The sequence below is a fragment of the Nyctereutes procyonoides genome, unplaced genomic scaffold, assembly GCF_905146905.1.
Source record: "Nyctereutes procyonoides isolate TBG_1078 unplaced genomic scaffold, NYPRO_anot_genome, whole genome shotgun sequence".
Taxonomy (NCBI): Eukaryota; Metazoa; Chordata; class Mammalia; order Carnivora; family Canidae; genus Nyctereutes; species Nyctereutes procyonoides.
The window spans coordinates 15,001,280-15,024,258 of NW_026575044.1; the positions used below are offsets into that span (position 1 = coordinate 15,001,280).

Genomic DNA, 22,979 nt, shown 5'->3' on the forward strand with positions numbered 1-22,979 from the left:
TCCCTGATACAGTGGAGAAAACATAGGCTTTATGTACAAAATGGATTAAAATAGCAGACCTAGGACTTCCATTCTGAAAAAAGTCTGCTTCCAAGTTTGGGAATTGGCTGGCATCTGGTGATTTGAATGGCAAACATTTTCCTCTATTAATATAAAACTTTCCTGAATAGGAAAGTATCTTACTGTCCCTGCTGTGTATAAACTGTATATTCAGTTTAAACTGCTTTCCTCTGGGGAATCTCTGGGTGGCTCAGCAGGTTAGTGCCTGCCTTCAGCCCAGGGCATGATCCTGGAGTCCTGGGATGGAGTCCCACATCAGGTTCCCTGCATGGAGCCTGCTTCTCCCTCTGCCTGTGTCTCTGCCTCTCTCTCTCTCTCTTTCTCTGTCTCTCATAAATAAATAAATAAAATCTTTTTAAAAAAATAAAAAATTGCTTTCATTTGAAGAGTCTAGAATTTGGTACATTTTAGAGAGTACCTGTATGATCAGCCACCAATCAAAACCTTGGTCACTGAGTTTGTAATGAGCATCCTTGATAGACATTTCACATGTGTTGTCCCAGTATGTTGCCAAAGATTACATCCTGTGTGGTTCCATTGGGAGGATGTGTATAACCTTGTATCTCATTTCCTCCATGTTTTGCCCGATTCATGTTTCCCCTTTACTGATTTTGCTTTTGTATCCTTTGGCCGTAATGAAATCTAGCTGTGAGTATGACCACATACTGAGTCCTGTAGTCAGCCAAACCTGAAGATGTCCTTGGGGCTAGACACACCCCAGAATCAAATGCAGATAGGCTCCTCTTCCCATCCCACATTTTGTAGCCAAATGACTGTGAACAGTTTTTTTTTATCTACTCTACATCTCAGCATCTTCATGTATGTATTGCAGTGACTTCCAACCTGAGGTGTGAGAATTAAGTGATATTTATTTTACACTTGACATAGAGTAAATACCCCTTCCCCTTCATCTCCTGTAACAGTACTCAATGACAGTGACAAGAGCAAAACCAAAGCCATCCCACTCATTCCTAGAACACAGATATCTATAGAAAGAAGGAATTAATAAAGAACAGAAGTCAGGGCAGTCCCGGTGGCGCAGCGGTTTGGCACCGCCTGCAGCCCAGGGTGTGATCCTGGGGACCCGGGATCAAGTCCCACGTCGGGCTCCTTGCATGGAGCCTGCTTCTCCCTCTGCCTGTGTCTCTGCGCCCCTCTCTCTCTCTCTCTCTCTCTCTCTCTCTCTGTGTCTCTCATGAATAAATAAATAAAATATTAAAAAAAAGAATAGAAGTCAATAAAATATTAAAAGACAATAAGGAAACACGTTTGAAAAGAGCAACAAAATTGATAACTTCTAGATACAATGAACAAGAGAAAATAAGAGATTACACAAATTACCGGTCTGTCCTGTTTAGTTCCTGTAGTCATTAAGAGGCCAATAAGGAGATGTTATGAATAACTTTATGCCAATTCATTTAGCAATATATATGAAATGGATAAATTCCTTTAAAAATACAAATTAATGAAACTAATGCAAAAAGAAAGAATATCTGAATAGCCTGTTTAGTTCTTTATCAAATCATTCAGACAAAAAAATGTCACAACTAAATGGCTATTTCCTCATTGAAAACAAAATAATGCCAGTTTTACACAAACACTTTCAGAAAATAGAGGAGAACACTACCAAGCTCATTTTATGAGACTAGCGTAACCCTGGCTAGTGTAACCCAAGCTCATTTTATGAGGCCAATGTAACCCTGGCTCATAACCCTGACGCTAGTGTAACCCTGGCTAGTGTAATCTGACAAAGACTTGATGCGGAAAAACATCTATAGAACAAAGTTGAGTTTAAACATATAGACAGAAACTCTTAGAAGTAGAAGGGCATTTCCCCAGCCTTATAAAAGGCATCTATAGTTAACATTATACTTAATGGTGAAATATGCAGTGTTTCCTCCTAAAATTGGGAAAAAGCTAAAAATGTCCACCCTCACTACTTCTGTTTAGCATTATTCTGAATGTTCTAGCCAGTGCAGTAAGGAAGGAAGATGAATAAAAGTCATAAAGATCAAGAAGAAAGAAGTAAAACCGTTCCTGCTTATAGATTACAGATTACAGGATCATAAAATCCAGAGAGATACCCCAAAATCTACTACAACTTTTTAGCACAGTTACTGGAAATAAAATCGGTATATAAGAATCAATTGTATTCTTATAAAACTGAACCTGCTCTTACCACACCACACAACAGTGGCACTTATTGGCGTTTACCCAAAGAATTGGAAACTAATGTCTATGCAATAACCTGCACACAGATGTTTTACAGCCACTTTTTTCATAACTCCCGACACTTGAAGTGACCAACATGTTTTTCAGTAGGTGAATGGATAAACTGGTACAGCCAGACATAGAATATTATTCAGCACTGAAAGGAAGTGAGCTGTCAAGCCTTAAAAAGACATTGAGGAACTTTAAAATCATTGTACTAAGTCAATGAAGCCAGCCTGAAAAGGTCTACATACACACTGTATGATTCCAACTATATAACATTCTGGAAAACGCAAAACTGTGGAGACATTATTAATACCAGCGGTTGAGAGAACAAGAGGAATGAGTCAGCAGAGCACAGAAATTTTTAGGTCAGTGAAACTATTGGGGATGATAGAATAATAGTTAGATATATATTGTTAATACATTTCTCCAAAGCTATAGCATATACAACACCAAGAGCAAACCCTAATGTAAATCATGGACTCCAGTGATAATGATGTTTCAGTATAGGTACACCAGTTTTTTTGTTGTTTTTTGGGGGGTTTTTTGGTGTTTTTTAAGAATTTATTTATTCATTCATGAGAAACAGAGGCAAAGACACAGGCAGAGGGAGAAGGAGGCTCCATCCAGGGAGCCTGATGCGGAACTAGATCCTGGGACCCCAGGATCACGCCCTGGCCGAAGACAGATGCTCAACTGCGGAGCTACCAGGCATCCTGGTACACCAATTGTTAATCAATGTACCACTCTGGTCAGGAATGTTGGCAATGGGATAGGCTGTGCTTGTTTAGGGGCATTATGTGTATTAGAAATCTCGGTACTGTTTTGAACCTAAAACTGCTCTAAAAAAATAAAGTCTATATTTTTAAAAAGCATTTATAATAGGATAATAAAACTAATTAGAAATAAATATATCAAGAAAAAGAAATAAATATACCCAAAAATAGGCAAGAACTTTATAATGAAAATTAAAACATCAGAGAAATTAAAGAAGACTTAAGTAAATGGAGAAATATGCCACATTTAGAGATGGTGAGCCTCAGTTGTTATATTCTGTACAATGTAGATTATGTTACCAGAAGGCTTTTCTGTAAAAATTGATAAGCTGATTTTCTAAGAATTGATATGGAGATGCAAAGAACCTGGAATATTCAAAGTGATCTTTTAAAAAACTGTTTTGTTTTTTTTCCAAAACTTATATTATCTGACTCCCAGAGTTACTATAACACAGTTTAAATTGGCTTTAGAGGAGTGTCTGGGTGGCTCAGTCACTTAAGCATCTGCCTTCAGCTCAGGTCATGATACCAGAGTCCTGGGATTAAGCCCTGCATCAGGCTCCCTGCTCAGTGAGGAGCCTGGTTCTCCCTCTTCCTGCCGCTCTCTCTGTCAAATAAATAAAATATTTTTAAATAAATAATAAATAAATAGACTTTAGAGTGGTACCTGGCTGGCTCAGTAGGTAGAGCACACCACTATTGATCTCAGGGTCAGGAGTTCAAGCCCTACTGTTGGGCATAAAACCTATTTTAAAAATAACAATAGGGATGCCTGGATGGCTCAGTGGTTGGGCGCCTGCCTTCGGCTCAGGTCATGATCCCGGGATCAGGGATTGATTTCCGCATCGGGCTCCCTGCAAGGAGCCTGCTTCTCCCTCTACCTGTGTCTCTGCCTCTCTCTCTCTCTCTCATGAATAAATAAATCTTTAAAAAAACATAAAATAACAATAATAATAATTTTTTTAAATAAAAAATAGGGGTGCCTGGGTGCCTCCGTTGGCTCGGGCATCTGACTCTTGTTTTCAGCTCAGGTCATGTTCTTAGGGCCATGAAATCAAGCCGCAAGTAGGGCTCTGTGCTGAGTGTGGAGTCTACTTTGGATTCTCTCGCTCTCTCCCTCTGCCCTTCCATCACTGTTCATGTGCTCTCTATTAAAAAAATTAATATAATAAATTGCCATTAAAATAGATCTGTAGGAGATGTCCCCGTAGCTCAGTCCAGTTAGGCATCTTCTTTCCGCTCAGGTCATGATCCCAGGGGTCCTGGGATGGAGCCCCCCATTGGGGAGCCTGCTTCTGCCTCTCCCTCTGCCCACCCCCCCCATGCTCTCTCTTGCTATCTCTTTCTATCAAATAAAATATTTATAAAAATAGATCTGTGGAACAAAATAGATAGCTCAGAAATAGATCCACACTTTTGTGGTCCTTTGATTTGGACATAGGCACTAAAGCAATCCGACAGGAGAAGTAACATCCTGCAACAAGTGGTGCAGAAACAATTAAATGTTCTAAGGAAAAAAACTAATCTTTAACAGCAACTTCATAGCATATACAAACTGAATTTGGCACAGATTGTAGACTGAAACGTAAGAGATAAAATTATAAAGCCCTTAGAAGAAAGCGTAAGATAATATCTTCATGACCTGCATGTAGTTAAAGGGCTCTTAGATAGGACACAGAAAGCAATAACTATAAAAGAAAGCACTGATAGAGTATACCTTAACAAAATGTAAACGTATTCACCAAAGACACCATTATAAAAACAGACAAAGCACAAACTAGGAGAAAATATTCATGAATGATATATATCCTGAATACATAAAGAACTCTTCTACAATGAATTTTTTTAAAAAGTCAACCCAATTTTATTTTTCTTCATTTTATTAAAAACACAACCCAGGGGGACGCCTGGGTGGCTCAGCGGTTGAGCGTCTGCCTTCATTTCAGGGCATGATCCCTACATCCCAGGATCGAGTCCCACATCGGACTCCTTGCATGGACCCTGCTTATCCTTCTGCCTGCGTCTCTGCCTCTCTCTGTGTGTCTCTCATGAATAAATAAATTCTTTAAAATAAAATAAAAACACAACCCAGGGACACCCGGATGGCTCAGCAGTTGAGCATCTACCTTCAGCTCAGGGCATGATCCTTGAGTCACAAGATCGAGTCCCACATCGGGCTCTTTGCATGGAGCCTGCTTCTCCTCTCTCTGCCTGTATCTCTCCCTCTCTGTGTGTGTCTCTCATGAATAAATAAATAAATAAAATTTTTAAAAATATATTTTTTTAAAAAATAAAAACACAACCCAATTTTAAAGTGAAGATTTGAACAGTTTACCAAAGAAATATACATATGGCCAATAAACATATGAAAAATATGCAGCAAATCATAACTCATCAAATAAATGCAAATTAAAGCCACAGTGAGTTGGCATGACCAAAATGTTTATAAACAGTTGTAGGAGAGTAAAATAGCACAAGTTTTATAAAAAAAAAAAAAAAAAGCTCTAGCAGGGGCGCCTGGGTGGCTCAGTCATTTAAGCATCTGCCTTCAACTCAGGTCATAATCTTGGGGTCTTGGGATCTAGGCCTAAGTCAGGTTCCCTACTAATTGAGGAGTCTGTTTCTCCCTCTCCATGACACTCTCCCTGTCTGTTTTCTCTCTCTTTCTCTCTCTCAAATAAAAAAAATCTTTAAAAAAGGATAAGTTCTGACAGCTTTTGTAAAAGTAAACATAAACCTACCAGAGAGAAATCAATATATGTATGTGTAAGAATATTCATAGTACCTTTGTTCGTATAATGGCTGTAAACTAGAGATCGTCCAGGTGCCCATCAGTACAATGGATACACAAACTGGTGTGTTCAGTTAAAAGGGAAAAAAAATTGTTTGACATGCTTGTACCTCATAGAAAATGAAGTAGACATACCTTTCCCTGTTCCAATAAGTATGAGTAAAAACATAAAAAGGTCTTCAGTGTTCTATCATATATATATCATACATAAAAAAGAGACTTTAAAAAGTGGAGAGAAGAAAGCAGACCAGCTAGGGACCTCAGGACTAGGAACTTCATCGTGATGAGTTCCCTGAGTTGTCTTCTTACCTCATGCATCCCAGACCAGAAACTGAGAAAGCTAGCAGCCTGGAAATTTCATTGGGCAAAGAAAAGCTTGCTTTCTATAGCCAAAAGCAAGGGAAAGAGTCAACCTAGCAAGACAGAAAACTTTTAGATAATATCCTCCATACTCTACTGAGACACTGCAGAAAAAACTGACTCTACTCATGCTCATACCAGTAGGTGCCAAATAGGGAGCCTCAGCTTCCATCTCCAGTGGGCAGTCATAAGGTGTCCCACCCTGGCCCCTACCCTATGTGATATCAGAGGAAAGCTAATAGGAGTCAGGACTTTACCATAATCCAGTAGTGACATGGCCACTCCCATCATGGTGTTGAAGTGACCCCATGGGAAGCTGGAACTCCCACCAACCCCCTAGAGTAACAACTCACCAACACTTGGATTTCGATGGAGACTGAGTGGGGAACTCTCAACTGGTATTGACTGGACATCTCATTCCCTTCCCTTGCTGGAGCAGTTTTGAAAAAGGCCAGCCAAAATAGGTTTATGTAAAATCTAGAACCTGGTAACATAATACAGAAAGGTCTAGGTTTTTTTTGTTATAAGATTGTATTTATTTATTTAGGAGAGACACACAGAGAGAGAGAGAGGCAGAGACACAGGCAGAGGGAGAAGCAGGCTCCATGCAGGGAGCCTTATGTGAGACTCCATCCCAGGACTCCAGGACCACGCCCTGGGCCAAAGGCAGGCACTAAACCACTAAGCCACCCAGGCATCCCTGAAATGTCTAGCTTTGAACTGAAAGTCATATGTCCTATTAAGAACCAGGGAGATCTTTTTTTTTTTTTTTTTAAGATTTTGTTTATTTATTCAGGAAAGACACAGGCAGGGAGCCCGATGCAGAACTCAATCCCAGGACTCCAGGATCATGTACTGAGCTGAAAGCAGGCACTTAACCGCTGAGCCACCCAGGCATCCCAAGAACCAGGGAGATCTTAAACTGAATTTTAAAAGACAGTCAATATATGTCATCACCAAGATGTTAGAATTACCTGACAAAGATTTTAAAGCAGTTAGATTTTTTAAAAAACCACCCACACACCTTCAACAAGCAGTTGTGAATTTGCTCAAAACATGAAAACAATAGAAAGCCTCAGCAAGGAAATAGAAATACCCAAGTAGGGCTTTTAGAATTGAAAGATGCAGTAGCTGCGGTAAAGGCTTAGGGATGTGCTCAGCAGCAGGATGAGGGAGGCAGGAAGGAGTCAGTCCCATCTGAGCAAAAGTAAAAGTCAACCTAACAGATGCTGTGGGATCATGACAAAGAGAGAACTTTGGGAATGCCTGTGTGGCTCAGTAGTTGAGCACCTGCCTTTGGCCCAGGGCATAATCCGAGAGTCCCAGGATCGAGTCACACATCGGGCCCCCTGCAAGGAGCCTGCTTCTCCCTCTGCCTCTCTCTCTCTCTGTGTCTCTCATGAATAAATAAATAAAATCTTTTTAAAAGGGGGGGGTGAACTTTGTATCCTTGGTGTGCTCAAAGAAGTAGAGAGATACAGATGACAAGCTCATTTGGTAAATTATGGCTGAAAACTTCACAGATTTGGCAGGAGACATGAAGCTACTGATGGAAGTTGATGCTCAAACCCAACAGGACCCTCTTGAAGTGACCTCTGTGTAGGCACATCCTAGTCCAACTTCAGCACAGTGAAGACACAGCAGTTGTAAACTGGGAGAGAAATGAGTCCTTGCCCATAGCAATAAGACAGTTCAGACAATAGTTGGATTGCTCGTCTGAATCCAGGGAAATGGCACAACATTTCTCAAAGGCTGAAAGGAAAAGTGTCTAACCAGAATTCTAAACCCAGTGAAAGTATCCTTCAGGAATTAAGTGGGAGTCAAAGCCTTCCTATATGAAGGATAATACCTAAAAGAGTGTGTTGCTAGCAGACCTACCCTGTGGGTAAAAGAAGGTCTCTGAACAGAAAAGAAATAAAGAAGGGACCTTGGAACATCAGGAAGGCAGAAAGAACAGTAAGTACATTTATGGGCATGTACAGCAGGCTCTCCTCCTTTTGAGTCTTTTAAGTAAGTAACTTTTTAATAAATGAAGCAAAAAGTTTTAACACTGATGTATTTTTAAACAGTTATTGAGACATAATCCTGTATCCTACAATTCACCCATTTAAAGTATACAGTGGTTTTTGGTACATTGTGTTATTAATGTTTTTAATTTGTAGTAAAATATATGTAACTTAGAATTTGTATTTTTCATTTCCATTTCTCACTGTAAGGTTCAACAGCACTAAGTACATTCACATTATTGTGCAACTATAACACCATCCCTCTTCAGAACTTTTTTATCATCCCAACTAAAATTTTGTGCCCATTAAATCATAATTGCCGGGATCCCTGGGTGGCGCAGCGGTTTGGCGCCTGCCTTTGGCCCGGGGCGCGATCCTGGAGACCCGGGATCAAATCCCACGTCGGGCTTCCGGTGCATGGAGCCTGCTTCTCCCTCTGCCTGTGTCTCTGCCTCTATCTCACTGTGTGCCTATCATAAATAAATAAAAATTAAAATAAATAAATAAATCATAATTGCCCATTCCCCAGCCCCCAGTAGCCACTGTTCTTTTTATCCCTATGAATTTGACTGTCTTAGGTACATCATATAGTGGAATCTTACAATATTTGTCCCTTTGGTTCTATCATATTTCAGCATAATTTCCTTAAGGTTCTTTTCTGTATTATAGCATATGTGAGAATTTCAACCCTTTTAATGCTGGATAATATTCCTTTGAATACACACACACACACTCCATATTTTGTTTATCCATTCATCCGCCGATGGACATTTCTGTTGTTTCCTCCTTTTTGCAGTTGTGAATAATGCTGCTATGAACATTGGTTTACAATTCTCTGTTGAGGACCCTGCTTTCAATTCTTTTGTCTATATACCCAGAAGTGGGATTGCTGGCTCATATGGTGAGTCTACAGTTAATTTTTGCGAACTGCTGAATATTTTCCACAGTGGCTGCACCACTTTTATATCCCCACCAGCAATTCTTAAGAGTTCAGTTTCTCCACATCCTCAATAATACTTGTCGTTTTCTGTTATTTTTCATCATAGCCATCCTAATGGGTGCGCAGTGGTATCTCGTGTGGTTTTGATTTGTATTTCCCTAATAGTGCTGTCGAGCATTTGCTCATGTACTAATTTTAGCTATTTGTGTGACTTCTTTAGTGAAATGTGTATTCAAGTGCTGGTCTACTTTTGAATTGAGTCACTTGTTCCTTGTTCTTGAGCTTTAGGAGTTCTATATATATTCTGGGCATTAATTATCAGATATATGATAAATAGAATATCTTTACAACATGGCCAAGGAAGACCATAAAATGTATAAACACCAGAAGAAAAAAAGATTGATAAATTTCATTACATGCACTATCATATAAAAGATGTGAAATTGGGGTTAAATATGGTTGTCTACGATAGTTATGTTAAAATTACAGATTGTTAAGTAAGGTTTAGAATGAGGCAAATGGGGAACACCTGGCTGGTGCAGTCAGTATAGCACACAATTCTTGATCTCAAGGTCATGAGTTTGAGCCCCATGTTGGATATAGGCCTTACTTAAATAATTGAAACTTAAAAAAAAAGAGAGAGACAAAAGGCTTAGTTTGGTTGAGAAGATTCACTTTCTGGTGGGAGAAATGACACATGAGAATGTGAAAGCAGGAGGGAGCTGGTTGTGTTTAAGAAATTGTGCTGACACAGCCATTATCGAAAACAGGAGAATCCTCGAAAAATTAAAAGTAATATGATCATATGATCCAGCAAATCCACTTCTGGGAATATATCCAAAGGAAATGAAAACATTAACTCAAAAAAATATGTGCACCCCCATGTTCATACCAGCATTATCTATAATAGGCAAGACATGGAAGCAACCTAAGTATCCATCAGGGGATGAATGAATAAAGAAGAGGCAGTATTTACATGCAGTAGAATATTACCTAGCCTTGTTAAAAAAAAGAGGGGAAAGAAAGAAAAGAGAGAATGAGAGAGAGAGAGAGTGCTGCCATTTGCGACATTGATGGACCTTGGGACACTATGTTCAGTAAAGTAAGCCAGAAAAAAACAAACACTTTATAATCTCATTTATATACGAAATCTAAAATACAAAAACTCAGAGCACGGCATCAGAGGCATGTGGCTGGCTCAGCCCCACATTGGGTGTAGAGATTACTTTAAAATATAATAATAATAAAGCAAAAATCTATTTTAGAAAGAGAGGTTGGTGGTGATCAGCTTTGTGGTTACCAGAAGTGAGCAGAGGAAAGGGGGTATCATGATAGGAAAAAGGTGGTCAAAAGTTGAAGCTCTTGTTACAAGATAAGTACATGTACTAAAGATATAACCTACAGCACAATGACTGTACCTAACACTACTGTATGCTCTATGTGGAAGACGTTAAGAGGGTAAACCTAAGAGTTTCCATCACAATGAAAACACTTTTTTTTATTTTTCTGTTTCCTCTTTTTATTGTATCTATAAGAGGTGGTGGATGTTAACTAAATTTACAGCAGTAATCATTTCACAATACATGCAAGCTAATCCATTATGCTGTATGCCATAAACAAACATAGTGATGTATGCAATTATATCTCAATAAAACTGGGGGGAAATTCATTAGTATGCCAAGCAGAAAGAAAGAATAAAAGGAAGAAAAGAAGGAAAAATTGTGCTTAGGAAGAGTAGAGGTCAAGAAACAGTGGCGGGTGGGGGCGGCAGTAGGGATTAAGGGAGCATTTGTCCGGAAACAAAACAGCAGGGAAGATGATGATGCTGCTTCCTAGGGTTGAAAGAAACAGTGAGGTAGGTGCCTTGCTAGCTCAGTGTGAGGAACACGTGACTCTTAATCTCAGGGTTGTGAGTTGGAGCCCCATGTTGGGTGTAGATCTTAATAAAAATAAAATCTTTAATAAATACATAAATAAAAGAGAACAATTGGGACTGTATGTCAAAGCTTATGCCATGGAATACATGTTTGGATTCATTCATTCAGAAACTACTTGTTCAATACCTACTTCATGACCAGGCAGTTTTCTAGATACATCAGTAAGCAAAATAGGTGAAGATCCTTGCTTCCATGGGGCTGACAATTTTCCACTGGGGGAAAAGCCCACTTTCTGTATATTTCTGGGTCTCACCTATTTTTCCTCAGGCTGACAAAACCAAAACCTCAACTTTTACTTGTGTTTTGTTTAGTAAAACTGAAACAGTTTTATATAAGTATCTTTGATCATTATTTACAACCTCCTTAATGGCACACATTTCATGGATACACTGCTCCTTTCAGTGAAATGCTACCACAATTTTTTTGGGGGGAGGGGGACAGAATAGCAGGACAGTTTACACAGAATAACAAAGACAAATTAAATAATTACTATGTTTGTAGAATGGTATTCTAATCTGTAATCTGGTACTCAGATCATATATAAACAAGCTGAGCTTTATCTGAAGTCAGTCACTATATTCTTGTTTAAAAAAAAAAAAAAGCCCAAGTTATTGTCAGATTTTAAGAGCTCTTCTGGAAAAAGAGATCGTTATTTTTCTCCTTTCTATTGAGTGCCTCCATCTCCTTTGAGTTCCTCATTTGCCTAGCTACCTAATTAACAGGGGAGCATGTTTGTGGAGATGTTCTACCTCCAAGTCCTCTATTCATTTCCTCTTCATGTTAGAATTGATTTTCATGATTTACCGTTTTTAGATTTCAAGGTCAGCACAGGCTTTAGAGCTTCTGTAATGTCTGTCCTCTTTAAAATGACTTTGTTGCACAAATTCAGTTTTCTTTCAAAGGGAAGAGTAAAGGATTTTTTTTTTCTCCTTCCCTAGAGATAAGTGGCAGTACTTGAGATCTCAGGACTTTAATACATAATAAGAAAAGTCCACAAAAGATGTGATTCCATCTGATTTTCACATGGTTGTAAAATAATATTCCCCCATTTTAAAAGAGGAATTAGCTAAAGATTTTTTTTTTTTAATGAGATGCTCCTGAATAGATTCCCCTGAGGTATTCTCTCCAGCAGAATTTGATTAAGAAAATCTCTTGAGGTAGGTCTCACTTCCTAGAAATGAATCCAAACTGTCTCTGGTTTTAGAACTATTAAAGGAAAGGGAAGAATGAGCCATCATTTCTTCCCCTGGCTCTTAGGATGTGAATTAGAGTACAGGGACACAAATAATGCTAGGAAAGGCACCCGAATCACTGTTAAACACCAACATTTCAACCACATGAACTTAAAAGTCACTTGGTTCATTCCATGATGCATCCCATCAAGCACATGGAAAGTTGTTCCAAGGAGCTGTGCAAAATGAAAGACATCTTCTGGGCAGAAGTGCAAAGGATAAGGAAAGGGCAGTTTACCTCATCTTCATTTGGGAGATTTGGAAAGGAGTCATTGGTGCTAACCAATTAAGACTGTTTCTAGAGAAAGTTTAAACTGCTATTAGGTTAGGTAATAAGGACTGGTTTGGTGATTTGGCTTAGCATGGGTGACTCCATTTGGAGTCTTCTCCCTTTTTTAATATGTCTATGGAGACTCATTGTTAGCAAAACTCAAGATGGTGGGGCAGCCCTGGTGGCCCAGCGGTTTGGCAGCGCCTTCAGCCTGGGGTGTGATCCTGGAGACCTGGGATCGAGTTCCGCGTCAGGCTCCCTGCATGGAGCCTGCTTCTCCCTCTCTGTGTCTCTGCCTCTCTCTCTCTCTCTCTCTCTCTCTCTCTCTCTCTCTCTCTGTGTGTGTGTCATGAATAAATAAATTATTTAATTAAAAAAAACTCAAGATGGTGGACTATGGGAAAAACTATGTCTTTGAGGTTAGTTGAAGTAGATATGGATAATTTCTTAGAAAATATTCTTTTTTTTTTCTTTAAAGATATATGTATATATTTTAGAGAGAGAGAGCAGGGGAAGGGGCAGAGGGAGAGAATATCTAAGCAGACCCTAACGTGGGGCTCAATCTCATGACCCATGAGATCATGACCTGAGCAGAAACCAAGAGTTGAACGCAAAACCGACTGAACCACCCAGGTGCCCCAAGAAAGTTGTGGGGTTTTTTTAAGTTTTCATTTATTTATTTGAGAGAGAGCACCTGCACGTGCAAGTGGGGGAAGGAGCAGAGGCAGAGGGAGAAGCAGATTCTCCACTGAGCAGGGAGGTAATGTGGGGCTCAGTCCTAGAACCCCTGAGATGACTTGAACTGAAAGCAGACGCTTCACCAACTGAGCCACCCAAGCACACCATCAAGGAAGCATTCTTTTAAAAAATTCATAACTGGAAAAAATTCATAACTGGCTTCTCCACTCTATTATACCTTATACAAAAACAGAACAGGTATTGCTGGCAAAGAATGGTTAACCCTTTACATTAAGGGATTTGTTCTATCTTGTGAGGACTGATTTTGACTTTTAAAAAAAATTATATTTGTGTTGTTATTAAGAAACAGTGAGTCCATACTTGGAAAGCAATTATTGTAAATAGAAGAGTGTGAATTAAAAGATAAAGCTCCTCTTCCCAGAGATAATAATAATTTAGCATATACCCTTTCAAACTTCTTCCTTTATATATATATCTGTCTTTAAGATTTTATTTATTTACTCATGAGACACACAGAAGCAGAGAGAGAAGCAGACTCCCGGCAGGGAGGCCAGGCCAATGCAGGACTCGATATCCGGACCAGGATCACGCCCTGAGCTGAAGGCAGACGCTCAACCTCTGAGCCACCCAGGCATCCCTAAGCTTAGGTCTTGATCTCGTTGGGAGTTCAAGCTCTGGGTTGAGAGCTTTAAATTTTTTTTTTATTTTAAAATAAGCAAAAAATTGAAAAATCTCTACAATGAACATACAACATCACATTACCTACATTTTGTCATTAACATTTGACCTTGGTTTATCATGTATTTATCTATCCATGTGTTAATTCATCTTATTTTTGGGTGCACTCCAAAGTAAATTGCAGATAGGAATATACCTCCCCCTAAATATTGCAATGTACATATCAGAACCAAGATCTCAATATTTGTTTACAGATTTTTCTTTTGAGGTGCATTTACCATCAATAAATATGCATAAATCTTTTTTATTTGTTTTTAGATTTATCTACTTATTTTTAGAGAGAGCAGGGGCAGGGGCTGAGGGGGAAGGAGAAAGAATCTCCAGCAGACTTCCCACCAAGTGTGGAGCTGATGGCAGGGCTCAATTCCATGTCCCTGAGATCACAACCTAAGCTAAAACCAAGAATTGACTACCCAACTGACTGAGCCACCCAGGTGCCCCAATATTATTATTATTTTTTTTTAAGATTTATTTATCCATTCGAGGGATCCCTGGGTGGCGCAGCGGTTTAGCGCCTGCCTTTGGCCCAGGGCACAATCCTGGAGACCCGGATCGAATCCCACGTCGGGCTCCCGGTGCATGGAGCCTGCTTCTCCCTCTGCCTGTGTCTCTGCCTCTCTCTCTCTCTCTCTGTGTGTGTGTGTGACTACCATAAATAAATAAAAATTTTAAAAAAATTAAAAAAAAAAGATTTATTTATCCATTTGAAAGAGAGATTGAGCACGAGCAAGAGGAGGGCTGGTGGAAGGAGGAGAGAATCTCAAGAAGGCTCCCTCTGGAGCATGCAGCCAATGAGGAACTTGACCTCACAATCCTGTGATCATGATTTGAGCCAGAATCAGGAGTCCGTTGCTCAACCAACTGAGCCACACAGAGTCTTTTTTCATATACTTGCATAACCCAGCCCCTCCTCAAGAACAGTGTCCCCAACCAGAAAGTGCCCCCATGCCCTTTTCAAGGCCATCCCCACGACCTTTAATGTTTTAAAGTATTTTTGTTTAAATAAGCCCATGTTGTATTTTCTTTTTGCAACTTGGAGAGTGTTTCCATTTGAGTAAATATATACCTTATTTTATTTCATTAACTCCATATCTCATTATTTGAATATACCAAAGTTTGCTTACCTTTGATAAACTTTTCTGTTTCTGGGGACCCCTGGGTGGCGCAGCGGTTTGGCGCCTGCTTTTGGCCCAGGGCGTGATCCTGGAGACCCGGGATCGAATCCCACATTGGGCTCCCGGTGCATGGAGCCTGCTTCTCCCTCTGCCTGTGTCTCTGCCTCTCTCTCTCTCGCTGTGTGCCTATCATAAATAAAAAAATAAAAATTAAAATTAAAAAAAATAAAAAAAATAAAACTTTTCTGTTTCTACTTTTTCATTGCAGACTTTGTAGTTACACATTCAGCTTTCCTTCTCTATCAAGTAGACTCTAGTCTTTTACCAGCTGTTACCCCAAAATCTTGTTATATTACCTAACTCCACAACTTATTTCTTCGACAATATACCTATAATCCATGCTACCGTATCCTCAAATTTGTCAAATAAAAATTCATTACACATTATATGTTAACATAAATAGCTTTTTTTTTTTTTTTTTTTTTTTTTTTTTTTTTTTTTTTAAGAAATAACTTTTCCAAGGAAAAATTTCATGAGAAGGGCGCCTGACTGGCTTAGTTGGCTGAGCCCTCGACTCAGGTCGTGGTCCCAGAGTCTTGGGATTGAGCCCCACATTGGGCTTTCTGCACCATGGGGAGCCATCTTCCCTCCCTCCCTCTGCCTGCCACTCCCCCTACTTGTATTCTCCCTCTCTCTCCCTCTCTCTCTCTCTCTCTCTCTTTTTTTTTTTTGTAAAGATTTTGTTTTATTTACTCATGAGAGATACAGAGCGAGAGAGAGAGTTTGGCAGAGGCAGAGACACAGACAGAGGGAGAGGCAGGCTCCATGCAGGGAGCCTGATGTGGGACTCGATCCCGGGGCTCCAGGATCACGCTGTGGGCTGCAGGCGGCGCTAAACCGCTGCGCCACCGGGGCTGCCCATCTCTCTGTCTCTCTTTTTTTCTCTCTCTCTCTCTCTCTTTCTCAAATCTTTTAAAAAAAAAAACATTTCATGAGAAAAGTGGATTTATTTTACATTTTTTACAAATCTCTTGGGTGTCTGGCTTAATAGAAGACAACTGGATTTTCTAATCTACTTTTTCATTCAATTCATTTTGATGTTACTTTGGTTTAAATGCATGAAGAAATCTGTCCTCATACAGGTAATAAGTTATAAAAGATAGGAATGTTTTAATAATTTCAGATAATTCTTCTTTGACACACGACCAAAAATATAAATGTAATAGTTCCTTGAAGGTGAGTTGTATCGTAGATTATGAAATCAGTTAACTTTTAGGGGAACCCTGGGTGGCTCAGCGGTTTAGCGTCTGCCTTTGGCCCAGGGCGCAATCCTGGGGTCTCAGGATCGAGTCCCGCATCAGGCTCCCAGCATGGAGCCTGCTTCTGTCTCTGCCTCTCTCTCTCTCTCTCTCTATCATAAATAAAAATAAATAAATCTTTAAAAAAAAGAAATCAATTAACTTTTTATATTCTGTTACTTTAAAATCCATTGATCTCTGTTGGAATTTTAATGTGTTGAATTTTTTTTTTAATCCATGTGTGATTTTATCACTTCATGCATTGGTCATTAAGAAATTCTGATTTACTGAATTGTATTGCTCTTCCATTCGCTATGTGCATTCACAACTGTTCATGTTTTAACAAATGTAATATTTCCACTTATTTCGTGAGGAAAATTTAAGTATTAGAAAACTGAAGATTCTCATGGTAGTGGACACAAGTTTTCCAGAATTCCAGTGTTCACTTCAAATTCAAATTTTCTGAGAGGAAACAGATACTTTCAGTTTTTTCTTAAAGTAACAAGCTCACTTCACTCGTTTCCCTTTCCTAAGTCTGAATAACCATAGCTTGTCAGTTACTCTTTCAAGGATGAATGGTATTCCGTGGCAGAAACTAGTCCAGCTCACTATTATATCTGCACAGGTGTATTTCCTAAATGCAGCCACTAAGGATGCAGCACAAGTGTTTTATGCATACTTCCATTTGTGCCATGCAGAATATTAAGATTTTTGGCTTGTGTGTCAAAATTTAATACAATTTTTACAACTTAAAAATTAAGAATGCTTTAATTTTTAATGCTTTTTTGTGCTGCCATGGTTCATTTCCATTAGTTTCATTCATCTAGTACAGTTTTCTGCCACCTGCCTTGATTCATATTAAGATGCCAGCAGTTTTACCCACCATTGCCTTTTACATGGTTAGTACAAACGTCAGCATAGTGAAAATGGCATATAAATAACATCTTAGGTAGTATTAATATAGTAGCAGATATATAGTACTTAGTAGTATTAAGACAGTCTTTACCCTTTGGATCTCCTAGGATTAGCAGAACATTAACAACTGCTGGTCTAGAGACAATGATAGGATGAATACCCAAATAACAAGAAGTTTAGCTTCCTGTGAGAAATGAGTCACCTAAAGATCAGAAAGGTCAGAGAGTAAGGAAATTTAAGCAGTCTTTTTAGGGTAGAAAGGGGCTTTTGATTTTTACTAATAGGACTGTTTCAAAAGAGGGGGGGTAAATATTAAGAGATCATAAATTTGAATGTAAATACTCTTGAGTTATTTAAATTCAAGAACTCTTATTCTAGAAAACTGTTAGACTTTCCATTTTTACAGACAGCTTTAGATTATAATAATGTAGGAAAACAAATGTCAGATACTCTAGTTAATAATTTTAATAATCAAGCAATTCTCAGTTTTTAATTGGCTTCACAATGACCTGTGTATGTTTTGGTGGTAAGTTTGCTATATTAGTTGTTTTATATTGGCTACTATTAAAACAATATCTTTAGCATTTACCCCCTGGAGTGTGGATGGGAAAGAGTAGCTAAAATTAATTGGTGATGGAAAACTGCATAAAATTAAAAATTAAATCTTTATTTTTCTAGTCAGTGCCTATTAGATCTTGTGGCTGTTTGACCCTTTGTATGAATAGATAGTGAAATTGATAGTATTTTTTTGTTTCAGGAAAGTATCTAAGGCAAAAGAGAATTGACTTCCAGCTTCCCTATGACATCCTTTGGCAGTGGAAACATAATCAGGTACAAGGAGTCTATCTTACCAGTTTTCATTCTTAAGGGTGGGTGAGGGGAATGCAAGTCTCTCTCTGCCTCCTTGTTATGCCCTGTGCTCCCTGTGAAGGTTAGAGACTAAGAGAAATGAATTTGCATCCGTATCTAATGTGATCTATTTCAGAATAGCAGTGAGTTCCTGCTTCCCTAGGCAACCCTCTGTTATTAGTCTAGACTCTTATTCTGGTAGCAGAGATCTGTTTCTAAGAATCCTGTTTGATGCAGGTCCCAGGAGAATTTAGATGTACTGCCAGCAGCACTAAGAAATTCCAGGCTTTATTTTTGTTGGCTCCTTCCCATCAGTTCGGAATTTATTTTTCACATACAAAGGAGATTCTTCTATCAAAGGAAACGGAAAATGTTTAACACTCATGTACTTCTAAAAGATCTTTAAATATATTGGGAAGTAAAAAATAGGAAGGTGCTGTTTTTCCTCTGTTACTTCCCTAGTTGAAAAGTTTCCCCCAGTAGTTTTGGTAGTTAGCTATAGCCCCAGTCCCCATGTTGAGAACAAGCATGTCATGCAGATGAGGTAAGTAGGCTCCTGACCTTTGCCAAAATTCCACCAGAATTCAATTTTGGAAGGCCAAAAGCAGTCGACATTCCCCCTCTGCATTCTCTTCTCTGGTGGCCTCTCTTGAATTCTGAGAGGATCAGTATGTTAGATATCTATCTCAGAGTTCATGACCATGAAGGAGACAGTTCTCTGGCCCTGCTGAAAAATTGGAGGGTTGGGGGAGGTTCTAATTGGTTAATACACCTTCAGTTAGACCATGGTGCTTCTTTTGTTTATGCTGTTTATTCTGGTAAAACACTGGCCAGGTGATCACCTCTCTTCTAATACATTGGGTTTTTTTTGTTTTTTTCTTTCCTTTTTTTTTTGAATGCATTCTTAATTGCAGTATGAGAGCTTCCTTTCCTGCCTTCCCTCTCCCCTTTATTCCCTAAATTAATTGCCTTAATTAAAATGTGAAATGTGTTTTTCTAGAATACCTACCCTGAAATACCTAGGGTGCTCATCTTTTTAATTTTGTATACTACCCAGACCATTTCAACAAGCCCTATGCAAGTTTTCCTTTCTTCTCAAACAGGCAAGTTGAGTCTTGATATATTCAAAAGAATAGCTTCATTCTGCAGCGTGATTTTCATTTAAGTCTGTCTCCAATATGCATGTGATTGAGAATGCATTCTTATGGAGCTATTTCACGTTTCTTTGTTGTAGAACCTGTTTCTCTCTCACCCTGATCTAGTAAGTTACTTTTTATTTCAGGGTAAAAAGTGATCACACCAAGATTTTCCCTAGAATGTATCCAACCCAGAAAATCTTATAAATATTCACATATGAGCAGAATACGTGGATAATTTCTTGTATTTTTAGTGATTGATGCTGCTGTCTGGCATTTGAAGTTAAATGCTATATCAAGATTTTTCTTTCTTTTCTTCTAGCTATACAAAAAGCCAGATGTCCCACTATATAAAAAAATCCGTTCAAGTGAGTAACTTAGGAGCTATATTTTCTGCCTTCAGACCATCAGTGTTCTTGGCCTAGCACTTAAAAAATTATCCTCTATGTTCACAAATTACTCTTTGCTATCTTCTCTCAAGACGTCTACGTTGATGTCAAACCCCTTTCTGGTTACGAGGCCACCACCTGTAACTGTAAGAAGCCAGAGGATGACACCGGGAAGGGCTGTGTGGATGACTGCCTCAATAGGTACTGTACTAACCTGACTTCTCTGAAAGCACAAGCTTTAGGATAGATGACGCTCCATTTGGAGGGAAAAGTTAAATAAGCTCTTTGGTTTCTTCTCATGGAATTGCACAAAGCTATATAAAACCTAATTGTTGGGCTATCCTAATCTACTTGGGCCATTAATGGCACCATAGCCCTGGTGGCTTAAACAGCAGAAATTTATTTCTTAACGTTCTGGAGTCTGGAAGTCCAAGGTCAAGATGCAAGTATTTTATTTAATGTTTGGTGAGGACCCATGTCCTGGCTTATAAACGGCCACTTTCTCCCATGTGCTCCTGGGTCTTCCCCTAGTGTGTGCTTGTGGAGAAAGAGCTCTCTGTTCCTCTTCCTGTAGGGACACTAATTCCATCATGTGGTTCCTACCTTTATTCCCTAATGTAAGCCAAATGACCTCCCAAAGGCTCTACCTCCAATAATCATTATACTGGGGGCTACGGCTTCAGCTGTTAATTTTAGGGAGACACAAGCATGTAGCCCATCACATGGGCTGGAGTAACAAAAAAAGAATGAAATTTAGAGTCTTACCATACCCAGGTTGAAGTCCCCTTACTACTTAGGAGACCTGAGGAAAGTCATTTAACCCCTCTAATAAAAGTAGTACCTTCTTTATGGGGGGCCAGGAGTGAGATTTTATGAGACAGTGTTCATAAAGTATTCACCATAGTTTAGAAACTTTCTTAGATCTCCGTACATGGTAGCCATGATGAAGGATTAAGGTAGGATGGTGGCAATGAGAAAGAAGAAAGGCATGATATATTCTGAAGGAAAACTAGGTTGGTTATGCTTATGCTTAGCATAAGCACATAGATGCACATATGCTGACTGGGTCAATGATGCTGATGAGAGTTGGTTATGCTGTTAGAAAATGAAAGTATGGAGTTTGGTTTGGAGATCAAAACTGTGATTTTAAGTTGGGGCAAAAAAGAGCCAATGAACTTTACATCAATACTTCCTTTCCTAGATAATTTTCCTGGCCAAAGACTACTGCTTCCCCAGTCTCTCTAGTCAACTGTCCTATGGGCTCAGGAAATCTATGTTTTAGTATCTCCAGTGTTAACATGCCAGCTTCTAAATTCTGTCTTACAACACCATTGTTAATTCACATCTTATACATACATACATACGATTTTAGGAGTCATAGCTGCTGGCCTAGTCTATGTTGTGCACTGACTTTTTTTCACTCACAGATGTTTTTTATATATACTTTTTTTCTTGTTAGGTCTTTTTTTTCTTTGTGTGTGTGTGTGTGTGTGTGTGTGTACATACATATATGTGTGTGTATGTATGAGGGGCCAGGAGTGAGATTTTATGAGACAATTTATACCCATTTGCTCACAACACATATGTATACACACACACACACACACACACACACACACTTTTATGTATTAGTGTGGTCCACAAGCTCACCATTTTTAGGAGTTCTCTTATCTTCCACAGGTTGGTATGTCCTCATCCGCCAACCTCCTGTGACTCATCATTCAAATTATTTCAGTGTTTTGCTATTAAAAATAGCACTACTGTAAAACTGTGTGGATTCCTTTTTTTTTTTTTTTTTAATCCTTAGGGTGTGCTCTCAGAAGAAGAATTACCTATACAAACTATATGAACATTTATATATTTCTTACTGTGTATACAAACTATATGAACATTTATATATTTCTTACTGTGTATTATCCAGTAGCTCTCATAAAATAATAAGTTAATTTGGGTTATAACCACCAGGATATGAATATACTCACTTCCCCATAGTTCTACCTCATTTAGGTATTTACATCTAACTTTATTTTTGGTGCTTTGATACTTCACTGGCTTAATGTTTGGCAATATCATATGTCTTTAAAATTCTTTAAGTTTGCATTCCTTTTTATGCTAACATTGCCATTTTTTATATGTTTTATTGTCAGTGGAATTGCCGTAATATAGCTACTATCGCATTGGTTAGTTCTCTTTTTCGCATTAGTCTAGTAAGATAGGTAATAGTTTGATATTTTAGAAATGAAAGATCCTGGACTTAGGATAGTAAATTGTTCTGTATTACATATATAACACTTAGGTGATAGAATTTGGACCCACATGTGTTTGATTCGAAAGTCAGTCATGTTCTTTCCACTCTATACACTGTTATGTAAGTCATTATTAGTCTTTTAATAACATAGAATTGAAATCTGAATATTTACCTTTACATAATTACATTGATTGTCTTGTATCATCTTTGTTAGTATGAGTTTCACATTTGTGCTTTCCATTGTGTTGCCTTTCTTTAAAAAAAAACTCAAATACAGTGCCACCAACTTTATATTATGAGAATATGAACCATATATATTCATGCATCTAATGAATGAGATGATAAATGCATTAATACCTAAGAAAAATCAAAATATATTATCCAATGGGTACTTCCGTATATATTTAAAAGTAACCCACATAATTTAGTTAAATAGAGCCACTTAAATGTCTTTCTTGTCTTTGTATTCAAGGTTTTGTAAATATTTGTGAGAAAAACTCGAATTGAATTGAATCTATAAGATTCAATTTTATGTCTATGTAAGGCTCATGTAGCCCCATGAAAACTGAATTCAGGACTATTTTTAAAAACAAGTAATAGAGGGGATCCCTGGATGGCTCGGTGGTTTTAGTGTCTGCCTTTAGCCCAGGTCGTGCTTCTAGAATCCCGGGATCGAGTCCCGCATTGGGCTCCCTGCATGGAGCCTACTTCTCCCTCTGCCTGTGTCTCTGCCTCTGTGTGTGTCTCTCATGAATAAATAAATAAAATCTTCAACAAAAAAAAAAACTAGTAATCATTTTTATGAATAATATTTTTAAAACATGTCCTCTCTTCTAAACAATTTCTTAGAATGATCAGTGTTATTTATAAATTCTATAAGCTCTTCTCAAGTTAATATTTGTTTCTGTATACCATCCATATCAATCCCATTACTGCTTCAGAATAGTTCACATTGCCACTTTGCCTAGAGCAGACATTTCAGGCTGCTTTTTTACTCTATATCCA

The 22,979-nt window shown here is 38.5% G+C and overlaps 1 protein-coding gene across 4 annotated transcripts in view; it reads left to right on the plus strand.

The window, feature by feature from the left end:
* The window catches only part of ASH1L (ASH1 like histone lysine methyltransferase), a 176,288-nt gene that overhangs the window by 122,519 nt on the left and 30,790 nt on the right, over positions 1–22,979 (plus strand). For 3 of the 4 annotated variants that reach the window (XM_055323449.1, XM_055323448.1, XM_055323447.1), the window contains 4 exons: positions 9,004–9,108; positions 18,110–18,183; positions 19,660–19,705; positions 19,819–19,927. In XM_055323449.1, coding sequence (XP_055179424.1) covers positions 9,004–9,108; positions 18,110–18,183; positions 19,660–19,705; positions 19,819–19,927 — 334 coding nt within the window. The remainder of the gene's footprint in view (positions 1–9,003; positions 9,109–18,109; positions 18,184–19,659; positions 19,706–19,818; positions 19,928–22,979) is intronic. The other variant, XM_055323450.1, reaches the window with a different exon arrangement.